Below are 15685 nucleotides of genomic sequence, written 5' to 3' on the forward strand. Positions count from 1 at the left end.
GTTATGAATACGCCGAGATATTGGAATCCGTCCATAGAGTGGATAAGCCACTCTGGAAGGCACTCCCTCCGCTCCATGCCTTGCGGATCGTAAAGGACCGATTTATGCCAATTGATCGTGTGTCCTGGCCTCGCCCCAAACTCGCCCAGCTCCCTGAACAGTGCTGGGATTGTCCTGTCTGGATCAGTCACGAACAACAACACGTCGTCGGCGTAGAGAGATATCTTTTCCTGCGTTGCGTCCGAGACGCCCCACCTGAAGCCTCTGATATCCTGATTCAACCTGATCCGGACCGCCAAGATTTCAATCGTAAGGGTAAAGAGGAGTGGGGATAACGGGCAGCCCTGACGCGTACCCCTACCAATTGGGAATTCACGGGATAACCGCCCATTGACCCGCACTCGCGCTCTCGGGTCAGAGTACAGGAGCCGAACCCATTGCAAGTACTTGGGCCCAACCCCAAATCGCCGGAGGGTCTCCATCAGGAAAGGCCAGTGGACTGCGTCAAACGTCTTTTCCGCATCCAGGGAGAGAAACCAGTGGGGTTCACTTCTCTCTCGGACCTCTTGCAGCCAATTGTGGGTACGACGGAGATTTAATTTGGTCGCCCTATCCGGAAGAAAGCCGGATTGGTCCAGATGTACTAACTCTGTAATAACTTGCCTTAGCCGCCGCGCCAGGACTGTGGCCAGAATTTTCGTCTCCGTATTAAGGAGGGAGATTGGACGGTATGAGGAACAGTCGTCCCTGGGTTTTCCCTCTTTGTATATCGGAACAATAGTTGTGTGTCAATACAATAATTAGGAACAAGGTAAAAGGGTGGATAATTACTGACAAGAAAGGAGGAACACTAAATCATCAGATTCTCAATCTACACCGGGACGCGATTCTACAGGAAACCACGATTGGAAGGCACGCCCAACATCCCAATCAGCGGCCGGCTCGCAAACCAACAAACACCCACCAGTGGGAAGCGCACCGGACCGCTCAAACAGACCAACAACACGAGAGTTTTGCTCCACCTGCTACCAGTCTATCTACTGTAAGCAGAGAGGATCCGTCATCGGCAAATATATCAGTGATTAGCATAAGATACGATTTACTAGTGCCATTATCGCCACTCTATCCTGCAGAACCTAACATCCAGTGATCTCTTCAAACGGAGGACCCACCATACCTACAGATAGGTTCATGTTTATTGCGAGGAAGGACATTCACGTACAACCCCACTACTAAAGATTGTCATCAATCTTGTTCGCATATAGAGCTCCACCTTCCTCAACCGGCAACCGAACAGTGTCCACCCTATTCTTCCGTGCCAACATCGCAGGAAGTTACATCAATAAGTTTCGGGTACTTCTGAACAATTCATCATGGCTTCCTGATGAAGGCTAAATAGCCGAAACGCGCGTAGTAACACTCAAATCTTTAGCCATGTTTTTTAATGTAATCTTCTAGACAGCATTACAAATGTAAATCTCAAACAATCTGCTTAGAGAAACAAATATGCATAACTTCATGCTGTTGTAGAATAGACAAATATGACGGAGACCAAAACATAATGAATGTATAAAAGATATTGGTTTTTCCCTCCCTCCTCTCCCCCTTTTTTGATATATGATTGTTCAATAAAAATACACAAACCTTATCTGTACCGTGCACTCTTCTGATGATTTAGTGTTCCTCCTTTCTTGTCAGTAATTATCCACCCTTTTACCTTGTTCCTAATTATTGTATTGACACACGGCCACATATCCCGAAATTAGGAACTCTGGTCGGGGGTACCCCTTTCTTTTCTTGCGTACAATATCGGAACAATAGTTGCCAAAGCTAAATCCGGTGGGAGACTCCCCAGTTGGTATGAGTCTGTGAATAAGGTCTTCATGTGCCCCTGCAACAAATCCGCCGTCCGTTTAAAGAATTCCGCCGGGAAACCATTGGGCCCCGGAGTCTTCCCCGGTTTCAGCGCTGTTACTGCCTCAGAGATTTCCTCTAACGTCAAATCCGCCTCTAGGGCTGCATTAGCCTCTGCGGACAATGTCGGCACCTCCACATCACATAGGTAACGTTGGGCATCCTCACTGTCTCCCAGGTCCCTGGCCCTATAGAAGTCCTCATAATAGGCCGCGAAGGCTTCCGCTATGGCTTCATCTGTTTTAACCCGTCTGTTCCCTTCTAACGCGATCTGGTCCACCCATCGCGCCGCTGTCTCTCTCCTGCTCAACCAAGCTAAAAGTTTGCCCGACTTGTCACCCACATCGTATAACCGGTGTAATGTCGCCAGTGCCTGGGTACGCGCCTCGCCCGTGACCAATTCCTTGTAGTGTCTCTGTGTGTCTAGCAATGTCCTGAGGCGCGCCTCACCCCTCTGTTGGAGGTACTCCGCTTCTAAATTCAAGATGGATACCTCTTCGCTTGCTATCTGGCCTTGCCGAATCCGTCTAGCGTCCCCCAGCCTGCTCTGAATGCGGTCCCTCAGGACCGGTTTCATTGCCTCCCAGAGGGTAGCTCCGGAATCTACCGACCCCTCGTTTTCGGCCATGTAAACCCGTATGTCCGCTCGCATACCCTTAAGTATTTCTGGCGTGTGGATGTCCCATGCCGCTCGTCGCCACTGCGCCTGCCTCTCCCTTTTCCCTCGCCCCAGTCGCACGAAAAGCGGGGAGTGATCGGAGATCCCTCGTGCCTTGTATTCTGCTAGGTCTCCCACCTCGATCTCCTGTCTGGACATAAAAATCTAATCTAATCTGGAGAAGACTTTGTGCGCCCCCGAGTAAAATGAATATGCTTCATGTGTTGGATGGAGCCATCTCCACACATCAGTGAGACCGATGGAAGTCATTTGCCGCGCTAGGGCTGTTGTGGACCCTACCATTCGGGGTGTCCCCGACCTGTCCTGTGAGGTGCACATGACATCGTTAAAACCCCCCCCCCACTACTTGGGTCGTGTCGGCCGTGTCCAGAAGAATAGCAGCAACTTCCCTCAGTGTGCGAGATTGTAGCTTGGGTGGGGCGTATACCGAGAGTATCGTGAACCTACGTCTCCTCCACATCCCCTGGACTCCCGCGTATGTGCCCTGTGGGTCCAGCCAAGTACGTGTAACTGTGAACGGCGTCGCTTTGTTCATAAGGATTGCAACCCCCCTGGAGTCAGTCGTGTAGCCTGCATGTGCTAGGACAGCGTACCTGCCACGCGCAATAAATGCGCACTGATTCCCTCTAAGGTGTGTTTCCTGGAGAAGGACGATGTCAGGTGCCAATCGTTTGAGGTACTCACTAACCAAACCTCTCTTAATTTTTGACCCCATACCATTTACATTCCATGTTAACACCGTGACCCCTGTGTCACCCATGTGTGGGGTGTCTAATGCACTTGCCATTGCGTTGCCCCTCGTCTTCCCCGGGGGGGACCTCGAAGTAGGGATGTCACCATCTGTGGGATGGCGTGTCTCTGCTGTTCCTCAACGGATTCCCCTCCCTCCCCCACAACCCTTGTAAACCCCAACAGGAAACAAAACAAGAACCAACTCTCCCCCGCACCCCCCTCCCCACCTCCCTCCCCGTCCAGTTGCCTCCCAACCTGGGCCGTAACTATCCGAGGGAGAAGGCCTGTCGCCCTCCCACACATCCCTCCCCACGCTAAACAGTAACCAGTACTGAAAACTTAAAGAACAGTAGGGGGTGTGTCAACTTGCGTGCTCCGTTGCGCCGAGCCGCTATCTTCCCCGATCCCTATACAGCAATGATCACGAATGTGAGTCCTGAGTGTCCATATTCATCCCTTGGCCCGAGGAGTCTTGTTCCAAATGCTGGATTTCTGTGACCAGCGGGTGTACTGAGTCGTTCACTGCTTCCTCGTCTTCTCTTCCGGATATGCGGTCCTCCAAGTCCTCTACCTCTTCACCTTCTGAACGGGTTCCATTCCGCAGGCAGTGGAATCTCGAGCCCGTCACGGAGTCTGTGCCCGGGGATGTGGATCTGCTTCCTCTCCCACCCTCCTTGTCTCGTGGCCTGTATGGTGTCGCCGGTGTTTTCTTCTGCGTCCTCCGTGTTCCCCGTCGCTGTGGTTTCGGCATCTCCCAGGGCGGCCTCTCCCGGACCGATTTGTCCAGCGCAGCTCGACCTGCCGCCTCTCTACTATTTAGAATAGGTCGCTCTTCGAGCCATTGCCACACATCCTCCGGGTGAGCAAAAAAGATGGATTTGTCTTTATAGATTACCTTGAGTTTGGCGGGGAAAAGGAGCATGTAAGTAATGTTCAAAGACCTCAGCTTTGCCTTCACCGAGTCAAACGAGCGGCGTTGCTTCGAGACCTCCTGACTGTAGTCCGGAAAGATCATTATGGTGGCATTCTCCAAACGGATCTCCCCCATTTTCCTGGCCTCCCGTAAGATCAGGTCCCTGTCCGCATAGTTCAAGAAGCGCGCTATCACTGGTCTCGGTCGCGCTCCCTCCGGAGGTTTGGCTAGAAGCGCCCTGTGTGCCCTTTCGATGATGAAGCACTGGGAGAATTGCGCTGTTGGGAAGGTATCTTTCAGCCATGCGAGGAGGAAGGCGGACATGTTCTTTCCCTCAATCCCTTCTCTAAAGCCTACAAAGCGAAGGTTATTGCGCCTCGACCTATTTTCCGCGTCGTCCACCTTCCACAGCAGTTGACGGTGAGAGGCCTGTAGTTCCGCCATGTCCTTCTTGAGTGTAGAAATCGAGTCTTCATTGTCCGTCAATCTAGATTCGGTTGCCGTTACCCGTTCCGTCAGGTTTCGGAAGTCCTGCCGCAGTAGCGTCACCTCGGACCCCACCTCTCCAATTTTCGTTTCTAGGGCCGTCCGGGACGCTTGTATGTCGATCCTGGACGCTTGGATGGCCTCCATTAACATGGCCGTGTCATTGCGCGTGTCAGGCTGCAGAGAGTGTTGCGCCGCCCCAGAACGCGTTGCCGTGAAGTTGTCCATGGGTCCCCGCCTCGCAGACCTGTTCGCCGGGTCACCCTTCCCCATGGTGATGAAGTCAGCAGGCCGGAGGCTCCCTATGCAGGCGTCCTGTCTCAGAGGCGCGGAGGGGCCCAGTCGCATAACTCGAATGACGCTAGATTCTCCGGATGTCTCTGTCCGCTGTACCGCGCCAGCGGTCTCCCCGGCGCACCTCCCGCCGCAGTCCTGAGCTCCCCCAGGTGTCACAGTGTGGTCCAATGGCAGGGGTTCGTGAGTCTGCCGTCCAGCAGACTATGTCTCCAATGGTGGAGCCTGGGTAGTCACTTTCCTTGCAGGTCTCAGGCTCTCAGCCACTTTTCCCCCTCCAGTGCCCTTCAGGTCGGGCGCCTCCGCAGCTCCGCCGCCATGTTGGTAAAGGCGGGAGCCGCGCTTGAGCCGGTCTCTGCTCTCAGCGGGCCGGGAGGACGGCCCTCGGTTCCTCTGTTCCGGGCTCACCTCCGCTCCGCCTCGACGAGCACTCCCGGGCAAACCGCGACCCGGGGAGTGCAGCAGGTGGGGGATTTCGTCTTCACACACCGCCGGCCGCCATCTTGGTGTAGGCAGCCGGTGGTCCGCGGCTGTCTCGGCTCACCTCCCCTCCTCTGGCGGCGAGATGTTGGCCACTCCTGGCGGTCAGGCGGGTCGCGGAGCCACCGTCAGCTGGGCAGTGTGTGACAAGACCGGATGTGGGGCACTAGGAGCGCCGCGCCCCGCCAAGCGCCGCAGTCGCCATCATGGCCGCCGGAGAGCCGCCGGGGACACCGCACAGTCTGGTTGTCAGCGAAGGCGGCTTCACACCACTACGCAGGTACTCCAACCAGGTACCAGGGTGTATTATCGTCCATGCAGTGCCTCTTTGGGATCGTGGGGGATATTAAAAGTCGGATAAAGGTGCCGCTTGGCCGGAGCTCCGGCAAGGCACGTCTACTCAGCCATGCTGCTGGCCACCGAGCTTCAGGAATATTTATCTCTACCCAACGCAACCATGGTCCCTTGGCTAAAATACATCAAGAGAACATGTGAGACCATTGGAATACCAGAATTGTGGTCCCATCCAGAACGAACGAGTACCAGGATTCCAAGGAAAGTAGTCTCTAGAGTATATTATGATAAAATGCTTTCCAGAGTCCTGGACAGTGCACGAGAGGGTTCCCTGACACATCGTTTCATTACAATCAAAGATTCTTATAATTTCGAAAGTGTCCTGGACGGAATGTCTCCTGTTTTAACAAGAAAATTATTTCTGCAATGGAGGTTTGGGACACTACCTCTAATGTCTTTCACCGCAGCATGGTCTGGCCGGCCCCCAAATGAGAAGTGTCCTGCTTGTGCTCACATCAAGGAGAATGAAGTACATGTTATCTTTTTCTGTCGAGCCTACCGAAAAAGCAGGCAATTCTGGCTCGTCCCCCTGCTTAGAAACTTGGGTTTTAGAACATTTCTCCCCGCATTTAGAGTTCTAAAAACAGATTTATCCCCACCAACTGTGTTCGCCCTAGCCAAGTTTCTAACAGCAATGTGGCATGCTCGAATTCGCTATTTAAAGATGGCAGGAGATTCTTGAAAATTTCTCTTCCTTGATACATTGCTATTTACGTTTTAATATCTTTTAAATTTATGTATCCAACACAAATGAATTATTGATGCTTAGAAATTTATTTTTAAATGATATGCTATTGTATATCTTTTATGATCTTCTTGATCGAAATAAAGATTTGAAATTTGTATATTATCAGAGTTCACAATGTAAAATCCCTTCCTATGGAGTGGATTATAGGGTTCACAAGGTAAAAGCCCCTGATTTTGTATATTATCAGAGTTCACAATGTAAAATCCCTTCATATGGAGTGGATTATAGGGTTCACAAGGTAAAAGCCCCTGATTTTGTATATTATCAGAGTTCACAATGTAAAATCCCTTCCTATGGAGTGGATTATAGGGTTCACAAGGTAAAAGCCCCTGATTTTGTATATTATCAGAGTTCACAATGTAAAATCCCTTCATATGGAGTGGATTATAGGGTTCACAAGGTAAAAGCCCCTGATTTTGTATATTATCAGAGTTCACAATGTAAAATCCCTTCATATGGAGTGGATTATAGGGTTCACAAGGTAAAAGCCCCTGATTTTGTATATTATCAGAGAACGCACACTGTAAGGTCCCTTCATATGGTGTTTGCATTGTAAAAGACCCTCATTTTGAATATTATCAGAGAACGCACACTGTAAGGTCCCTTCATATGGTGTTTGCATTGTAAAAGACCCTCATTTTGAATATTATCAGAGACGCACACTGTAAGGTCCCTTCATATGGTGTTTGCATTGTAAAAGACCCTGATTTTGTATATTATCAGAGACGCACACTGTAAGGTCCCTTCATATGGTGTTTGCATTGTAAAAGACCCTGATTTTGTATATTATCAGAGACGCACACTGTAAGGTCCCTTCATATGGTGTTTGCATTGTAAAAGACCCTCATTTTAAATATTATCAGAGAACGCACACTGTAAGGTCCCTTCATATGGTGTTTGGATTGTAAAAGACCCTCATTTTGAATATTATCAGAGAACGCACACTGTAAGGTCCCTTCATATGGTGTTTGCATTGTAAAAGACCCTCATTTTGTATTTGTCAGAGACGCACACTGTAAGGTCCCTTCATATGGTGTTTGCATTGTAAAAGACCCTCATTTTGTATTTGTCAGAGTTCACAATGTGAAATCCCTTCCGATTGAAGTCAGCGCGTTCACATTGTAACCCCCCCGTTATTACAATTGTCACAGAGTTCACAATATGAAGCTCCTTCCTAAAGCGTTTGATAAGTTTGTTTTGTAAAATCCCTTCCTATTGTATTATTGCTCAACATAAAATTGCCAAAATCCCTAGTAATCACCGTCCCTTTCTTTTGCTCGTATGTCCCCATATTTTCCTAGTTAAATAGTGAATGCACTGGATGGGTGCACAACCATTGAACCTTCTCTCATGTGAGCCCCCACCTGGCACCCTCGGCTCCTAAGTGTGGCCGGCCAAGGCTGGACTTCGGGAGCGCTATTCTTTGATAGAGTGACGTTAATGGTTCGAAACATGATTTCAGGAACCCAAAGGTTCTCATACACTGTGGGAATCGTATACTTCATACTCTGTATTCAGGGTTCTCCAATCCCGTGTTAGACATGGAGTCCTCCAGCATAAGGATTTCCAACTTTTGTTTCTAAATCTGATTCTGTTTGAATGAGGTTCTACCATCCTGTGTGAAACACAGAGTCCTTCACACCCAAACAAGGATCTTCAACCTTTAAAGGGCTCATCTACAGATTCTGGTAGACGAAAGCCTCTTGTGTCTCGCACCAAAACCTTACAGCGGGCTTGGAGCCCACCCTCTGCTTGCTATTGGTTGGCATTATTGTCACTCTCATTTGATTGCTTCTTATTCGCTGGCTCGACTTCAGCTTTTTAGGTCGAGCATTCGAGATCTCTTGTATATACTTTAGTTTATACTTATTATATACTTATATGTGTATGTACTCTGTGGGCTTTGGAGATCAGCCCTAGGAACTGGTCTGCTTCCGTTTAGGAACTTTTTTTCTGTCCAACTGCCTCTATTTAACTGTCTTGATAGAAAACGACCAGCAGAGGTCAGTAAAATATCAGAATCACTTTAGCATTCTCTAGATTCCCATACATAGAAATTGTCTTCCATGAGCACCCGTAGACAATAATATTTTTTTCAAATCTTGTATTTTCAGTGATATGACCACCGAAGGTCCTGATTTTATATTAAAAACAGAGCTTTGGACTATACCATTTCCTGCTGAAAGGCAATATTTCTCTCCATGTGTTTCCAAACCTGGCGTGTCACGCAGTTTGGTGCTTACGTTCCCTCCATGTTAAAGAACATTATATGTTTCAGCACCCAGGCTAATGTGCTGCACAGCTAAATACATATAAGGTCCTAAAGGCGAGAGCAATTGTATTGCAAATGCTTGTTGTGTTTGTCACTGCCTTGGAGCATAGCCTTTTTACCATACTTTTGAACTTGTATCTTTCCACTGCTCACTTATAGGGAACTATTTTTTTCTCTTTGGCCTTGTATGTGTTTCCAGCTCTTCCCTTGTGCGCTTCTCCTCCGTGGTGCAGTTTCCTCTCACTCTCGCGTGCTGCTCTCTTTCGTATGCTCCTCTCCAGCCACATTCGTTGCCCCCTCCATGCTGCTCTCTCCAGCATGTGCTGTTTTCTCCGTCTTTTATCCCCACCTGGCTTTGTTTTATGTACTACACACCCCTCTGCCTAATCCCTGTTGCTTTCCACCGGTCTACCTTTAGTAACCACCCCCTTGCGGCTCTTTTACACTTTTTTTCCTATTTTTTTCAATTTCTTGGAGGGCCCAGCAGCTCCCATTGGCTGCTGGGTCCACTCAGTTCGCTGAAGTGAGCTTTAGAGTCATTTTGTTCTTGTATTTCCTGCGCAGGTCGTTCAGTAGGCACGCAAATGCATGGTGGCATATGCCCACGCATATATCATCAACCATGAGCGTGCCAACCAAAGAACTTAGGTGCCTGTAGCGTCATGGTGTACATGCTCTATACGTGTCTTGTCATAAAGCTTTTTGGGAACAAATGCAGCATTTTCCTTTCTAGTGATCCTGCAGCACATCACCCAAAAGCATTGGCAAAGCCAAAACCTCCCAAAGGCGAGGCTTATTGGCTTTGCAATGCTTGCTAAACAGGGTTCTGCCCGAACTGGGCACTCTATCACCCTGTCTCAAAAATGTAGCCCTCCATGTGCCCAACATATGCAGCCAGAACTTTTTGTAACCGGACTCCCAATGAAATGGAGGTTCTTCCACCATGGGTGGAATCCGGAAGTCCTCCAGGGCCCTTTCACATGGAATCCAACCTCTGGCACCGGGGAGAACCTGGCAGTTCACGCGGATTTTTTAAAGGGGAAAGGAGGAGGATGTCTTAAAAAAGAATTGACAACAGAAGAAACCATCTTTGAAAACAAAAATCTAAAGTACGAGAGGAAACAGAAGTCAAATCTCACCTCCATGACCAGGTAGACAGAGTTCGACAGCTCCTGCAAACAAAAACACAACAGAATTACATTTTATTCATAGGTGAGCATGAAAGATTGCTAATAGCTTTTCTGCATGTTTTAAGAGGCCTGGGTCTTGAATGAAGTTCCCACCGAGGTCCCCAGTGAAGGCCAGGCTCCAGTGCACCCAGCAGCTGCCCACTGCCCCCAGAGTACACCTGGCTCCAGGTCACCCCCAGCGGAAGCCTGGCTCCAGGTCACCCCCAGCTGCTCCCAGAGGAGGCATGGCTCCAGGTCACCCCGCAGCTGCCCACTGCCCCCCAGAAATGGTCAGGCCACCCCACAGCTGCCCACTTCCCCCAGATACGGCCTGGCTCCAGGTCACCCACAGCTGTCCACTGCTCCCAGAGGTGGCCAGGCCACCCCACAGCTGCCCACTGCCCCCAGATGCGGCCTGGCTCCAGGTCACCCACAGCTGCCCACTGCTCCCAGAGGTGGCCAGGCCACCCCACAGCTGCCCACTGCCCCCAGATGCGGCCTGGCTCCAGGCCACCCGCAGCTGCCCACTGCCCCCAGAGTACACCTGGCTCCAGGTCACCCCCAGCGGAAGCCTGGCTCCAGGTCACCCCCAGCTGCTCCCAGAGGAGGCATGGCTCCAGGTCACCCCGCAGCTGCCCACTGCCCCCCAGAAATGGTCAGGCCACCCCACAGCTGCCCACTGCCCCCAGATGCGGCCTGGCTCCAGGCCACCCGCAGCTGCCCACTGCCCCCAGAGTACGCCTGGCTTCAGGTCACCCCAGCGGAAGCCTGGCTCCAGGTCACCCCCAGCTGCCCCCAGAGGATTCCTGGCCCGGGTCACCCCCAGCTGCCCGAGGAGGCATAGCTCCAGGTCACCCCCAGCTGCCCCCAGGGGAGGCATGGCTCCAGGTCACCCCCAGCTGCCCCCAGATGCGGCCTGGCTCCAGGTCACCCACGCTGCCCACTGCCCCCAGATGCGGCCTGGCTCCAGGTCACCCACGCTGCCCACTGCCCCCAGATGCGGCCTGGCTCCAGGTCACCCACGCTGCCCACTGCCCCCAGATGCGGCCTGGCTCCAGGTCACCCACGCTGCCCACTGCCCCCAGATGCGGCCTGGCTCCAGGCCACCCCACAGCTGCCCACTGCCCCCAGATGCGGCCTGGCTCCAGGTCACCCACGCTGCCCACTGCCCCCAGATGCGGCCTGGCTCCAGGTCACCCACGCTGCCCACTGCCCCCAGATGCGGCCTTGCTTCAGGTCACCCAGAGCGGAAGCCGGGCTCCAGGTCACCCCCAGCTGCCCCCAGAGGAGGCCTGGCTCCAGGTCACCCACGCTGCCCACTGCCCCCAGATGCGGCCTGGCTCCAGGCCACCCCACAGCTGCCCACTGCCCCCAGATGCGGCCTGGCTCCAGGTCACCCACGCTGCCCACTGCCCCCAGATGCGGCCTGGCTCCAGGTCACCCACGCTGCCCACTGCCCCCAGATGCGGCCTGGCTCCAGGTCACCCACAGCTGCCCACTGCCCCCAGATGCGGCCTGGCTCCAGGTCACCCACGCTGCCCACTGCCCCCAGATGCGGCCTGGCTCCAGGTCACCCACGCTGCCCACTGCCCCCAGATGCGGCCTGGCTCCAGGTCACCCACGCTGCCCACTGCCCCCAGATGCGGCCTGGCTCCAGGTCACCCACGCTGCCCACTGCCCCCAGATGCGGCCTGGCTTCAGGCCACCCCACAGCTGCCCACTGCCCCCAGATGCGGCCTGGCTCCAGGTCACCCACGCTGCCCACTGCCCCCAGATGCGGCCTGGCTCCAGGTCACCCACGCTGCCCACTGCCCCCAGATGCGGCCTGGCTCCAGGTCACCCACGCTGCCCACTGCCCCCAGATGCGGCCTGGCTCCAGGTCACCCACGCTGCCCACTGCCCCCAGATGCGGCCTGGCTCCAGGTCACCCACGCTGCCCACTGCCCCCAGATGCGGCCTGGCTCCAGGTCACCCACGCTGCCCACTGCCCCCAGATGCGGCCTGGCTCCAGGTCACCCACGCTGCCCACTGCCCCCAGATGCGGCCTGGCTCCAGGTCACCCGCAGCTGCCCACTGCCCCCAGATGCGGCCTGGCTCCAGGTCACCCCGCAGCTGCCCACTGCCCCCAGATGCGGCCTGGCTCCAGGTCACCCACGCTGCCCACTGCCCCCAGATGCGGCCTGGCTCCAGGTCACCCACGCTGCCCACTGCCCCCAGATGCGGCCTGGCTCCAGGTCACCCACGCTGCCCACTGCCCCCAGATGCGGCCTGGCTCCAGGTCACCCACGCTGCCCACTGCCCCCAGATGCGGCCTGGCTCCAGGTCACCCACGCTGCCCACTGCCCCCAGATGCGGCCTGGCTCCAGGTCACCCACGCTGCCCACTGCCCCCAGATGCGGCCTGGCTCCAGGTCACCCACGCTGCCCACTGCCCCCAGATGCGGCCTGGCTCCAGGTCACCCACGCTGCCCACTGCCCCCAGATGCGGCCTGGCTCCAGGTCACCCACGCTGCCCACTGCCCCCAGATGCGGCCTGGCTCCAGGTCACCCACGCTGCCCACTGCCCCCAGATGCGGCCTGGCTCCAGGTCACCCCGCAGCTGCCCACTGCCCCCAGATGCGGCCTGGCTCCAGGTCACCCACGCTGCCCACTGCCCCCAGATGCGGCCTGGCTCCAGGTCACCCACGCTGCCCACTGCCCCCAGATGCGGCCTGGCTCCAGGTCACCCACGCTGCCCACTGCCCCCAGATGCGGCCTGGCTCCAGGTCACCCACGCTGCCCACTGCCCCCAGATGCGGCCTGGCTCCAGGTCACCCACGCTGCCCACTGCCCCCAGATGCGGCCTGGCTCCAGGTCACCCACGCTGCCCACTGCCCCCAGATGCGGCCTGGCTCCAGGTCACCCACGCTGCCCACTGCCCCCAGATGCGGCCTGGCTCCAGGTCACCCACGCTGCCCACTGCCCCCACAATAGACAGGCCCTGAGGCACTCGTCCTCCTTGATGTATAGACGGGCATGCATTCAAGGTACCCAAGGCCTATGAAGAGGGGCATGGGCCAAGGGAGAGAACCAAATACATCTCGACTTCTCAAAATGAAGCAGCTTAAAGGAATGCAGTATCTACACTTGGCATCGAACAGGATGGCGTAGTATGGATGGCAGGAGCCCTGGCATCGAACAGGATGGCGTAGTATGGATGGCAGGAGCCCTGGCATCGAACAGGATGCCTACAGAATGGCTGGAAGGAGCATCGGGCAGGATGATGGTCACAGTATAAATGGCAGGAGCCCTGGCATCAAGCAGGATGGTCACAGTATGGATGACAGGAGCCCTGGCATTGAGCAGGATGCTTGCAGTATGGATGGCAGGAGCCCTGTCATCGAGCAGGATGTCCCCAGCATGGATGGCAGGAGCCTTGGCATCAGGCTGGATGCCCCCAGCATGGATGGCAGGAGTCCAGTCATCGAGCAGGATGCCCCCAGCATGGATGGCAGGAGCCTTGGCATCAGTCTGGATGCCCCCAGTATGGATGGCAGGAGTCCCGTCATCGAGCAGGATGCCCCCAGCATGGATGGCAGGAGCCTTGGCATCAGGCTGGATGCCCCCAGTATGGATGGCAGGAGTCCCGTCATCGAGCAGGATGCCCCCAGCATGGATGGCAGGAGCCTTGGCATCAGGCTGGATGCCCCCAGCATGGATGGCAGGAGTCCTGTCATCGAGCAGGATGCCCCCAGTATGGGTGGCAGGAGCCTTGGCATCAGGCTGGATGCCCCCAGCATGGATGGCAGGAGTCCTGTCATCAAGCAGGATGCCCCCAGTATGGATGGCAGGAGTCCCGTCATCGAGCAGGATGCCCCCAGCATGGATGGCAGGAGCCCTGGCACCAGGCAGGATGCTTGCAGTATGGGTGCCAGGAGCCCTAGCATCATGCAGGGTATGAGCATCCATGGAAATGGACAGGGCCTGGGCATCGGGCGTAATGCCCACACTAGGTGAGGCCTGAGTCTTCAAGCTACGCAGGACTCGTGCCAGGCAGGGTGGGTGGCTGCCCTGGGAGTGGCAGGGTGCCAGCAGTCTGAATTACAGGCGCGTTGGCACAAGATAGCGAGCTCACAGAATGATTGGTAGGAGCATGGCATCAGACACGGATGCCCGCGGGCAGGGCGTTGGTTGGCACTCACACACAGGCCGCTCTCCTTCACCCGAGGGCGCAGGGCACCGGCTCCGAGCAGAGGCCTCGGCCTCCTCCTGGAGTCCGGCCAGAGCTATAAATAGAGGCCGCGGCGGCAGCCGTCCAGCAGCGCCGGGCCGGGGGGGCGGAAGGGAGGCAGAGACATGGAAGGCCGTCGTCTGTCTGTCTGTCTGAGCGGCCAGGCGGCCACAACACAGCTCCCGTCTCCCGGGGCGGGCCTGGGGCCGGGGAGAGGTGCAGGCCTCGGGGGGCGGGAGGATGGGGACCCCCGGAGGCAGCACCGCTCCTGGGGCCCCTGGGCCAGGACAGCTCTGCAGGACGACCCGTGAGGAAGCTGCAAGCCCCCTGGAGGCCGGCACGTCTGGGGCAGAGTCAGTCACATCAGCCTTATGCAACTGCTTCCTACCCAGTCCCATGTGAAACCGACACGTCACTTCCTGCACCTCAATGCTTGCAAGCTGAGGGACTGCCCGGGGGCAGGCACAGGGGCCTTCCTCTCACATGACCAGGAACCCCTACAGCCCCTAGGAGCAAAGCCATGGTGGGCACCTTACTGCTAGAGAAGGCACCATGAACCCCAGAGGTAATGGAAGGTACATCCCCACCTCAGCAGCCATGTCCAACACAGACAACCAAACAGCAGAAGTATACAGACGTCCTGCCCTGCACCCCTCTCGCACAGAGTGAAGTGTGAGCTGAAACCATGGCCTATCCAGGCAACACTCGATATTAGCCAAGCGACCAATAGCGTCTCTCGATACTTCACGACACTTCAGCACTGTATCTAAGGCAAGGGCCCAATAGCAGCTCTCAACACTTCATGACATGTCAACACACTCGATTTTAGCCAAGGGACCAATAGCATCTCTCGACATTTCTTGACACGCCAACACTCGATATCAGCCAAGGGCCCAACAGCATCGCTCAACACTTCACGACAAACCAACACTCGATCTCAGCCAAGGACCCAATAGCATCTCTCGACACTTCACAACACTTCAGCACTGTATCTCAGGCAAGGGCCCAATAGCATCTCTCGACACTTCTTGACACGCCAACACTCGATATCAGCCAAGGGCCCAACAGCATCGCTCAACACTTCACAACAAGCCATCACTCGATCTCAGGGCAAGGGCCCAATAGCAGCTCTCAACACTTCATGACATGTCAACACTCTATATTAGTGAAGGGCCCAATAGCATCTTTTGACACTTCTTGATGAGCCAACCTCAGTCTCAGCCAAGGACCGTATGGGAGCTCTCAACACTTCATAACACACGCCAACACCCGATCTTAGTGAAGGGCCCAATAGCATCTCTTGACACTTCACGACACACCAACACCGATCTTAGCCAAAGGCCCAATAACACCTCTCAACACTGCACGACATGCCAACACCCGATCTTAGCCAAAGGCCCAATAACACCTCTCAACACTTCACGACACACCAACA

At 54.8% G+C, this 15685-nt stretch overlaps 1 protein-coding gene across 2 annotated transcripts in view; it reads right to left on the reverse strand.

Moving 5' to 3' along the window:
* ULK1 (unc-51 like autophagy activating kinase 1) overlaps window positions 1–15685 on the reverse strand; it is a 235814-nt gene that overhangs the window by 140425 nt on the left and 79704 nt on the right. For both annotated transcript variants that reach the window (XM_078667977.1, XM_078667978.1), the window contains one exon: window positions 10012–10044. In XM_078667977.1, the coding sequence (XP_078524103.1) occupies window positions 10012–10044 (33 nt within the window). The remainder of the gene's footprint in view (window positions 1–10011; window positions 10045–15685) is intronic.

Source organism: Lissotriton helveticus, chromosome 11, assembly GCF_964261635.1.
Source record: "Lissotriton helveticus chromosome 11, aLisHel1.1, whole genome shotgun sequence".
Classification (NCBI taxonomy): domain Eukaryota; kingdom Metazoa; phylum Chordata; class Amphibia; order Caudata; family Salamandridae; genus Lissotriton; species Lissotriton helveticus.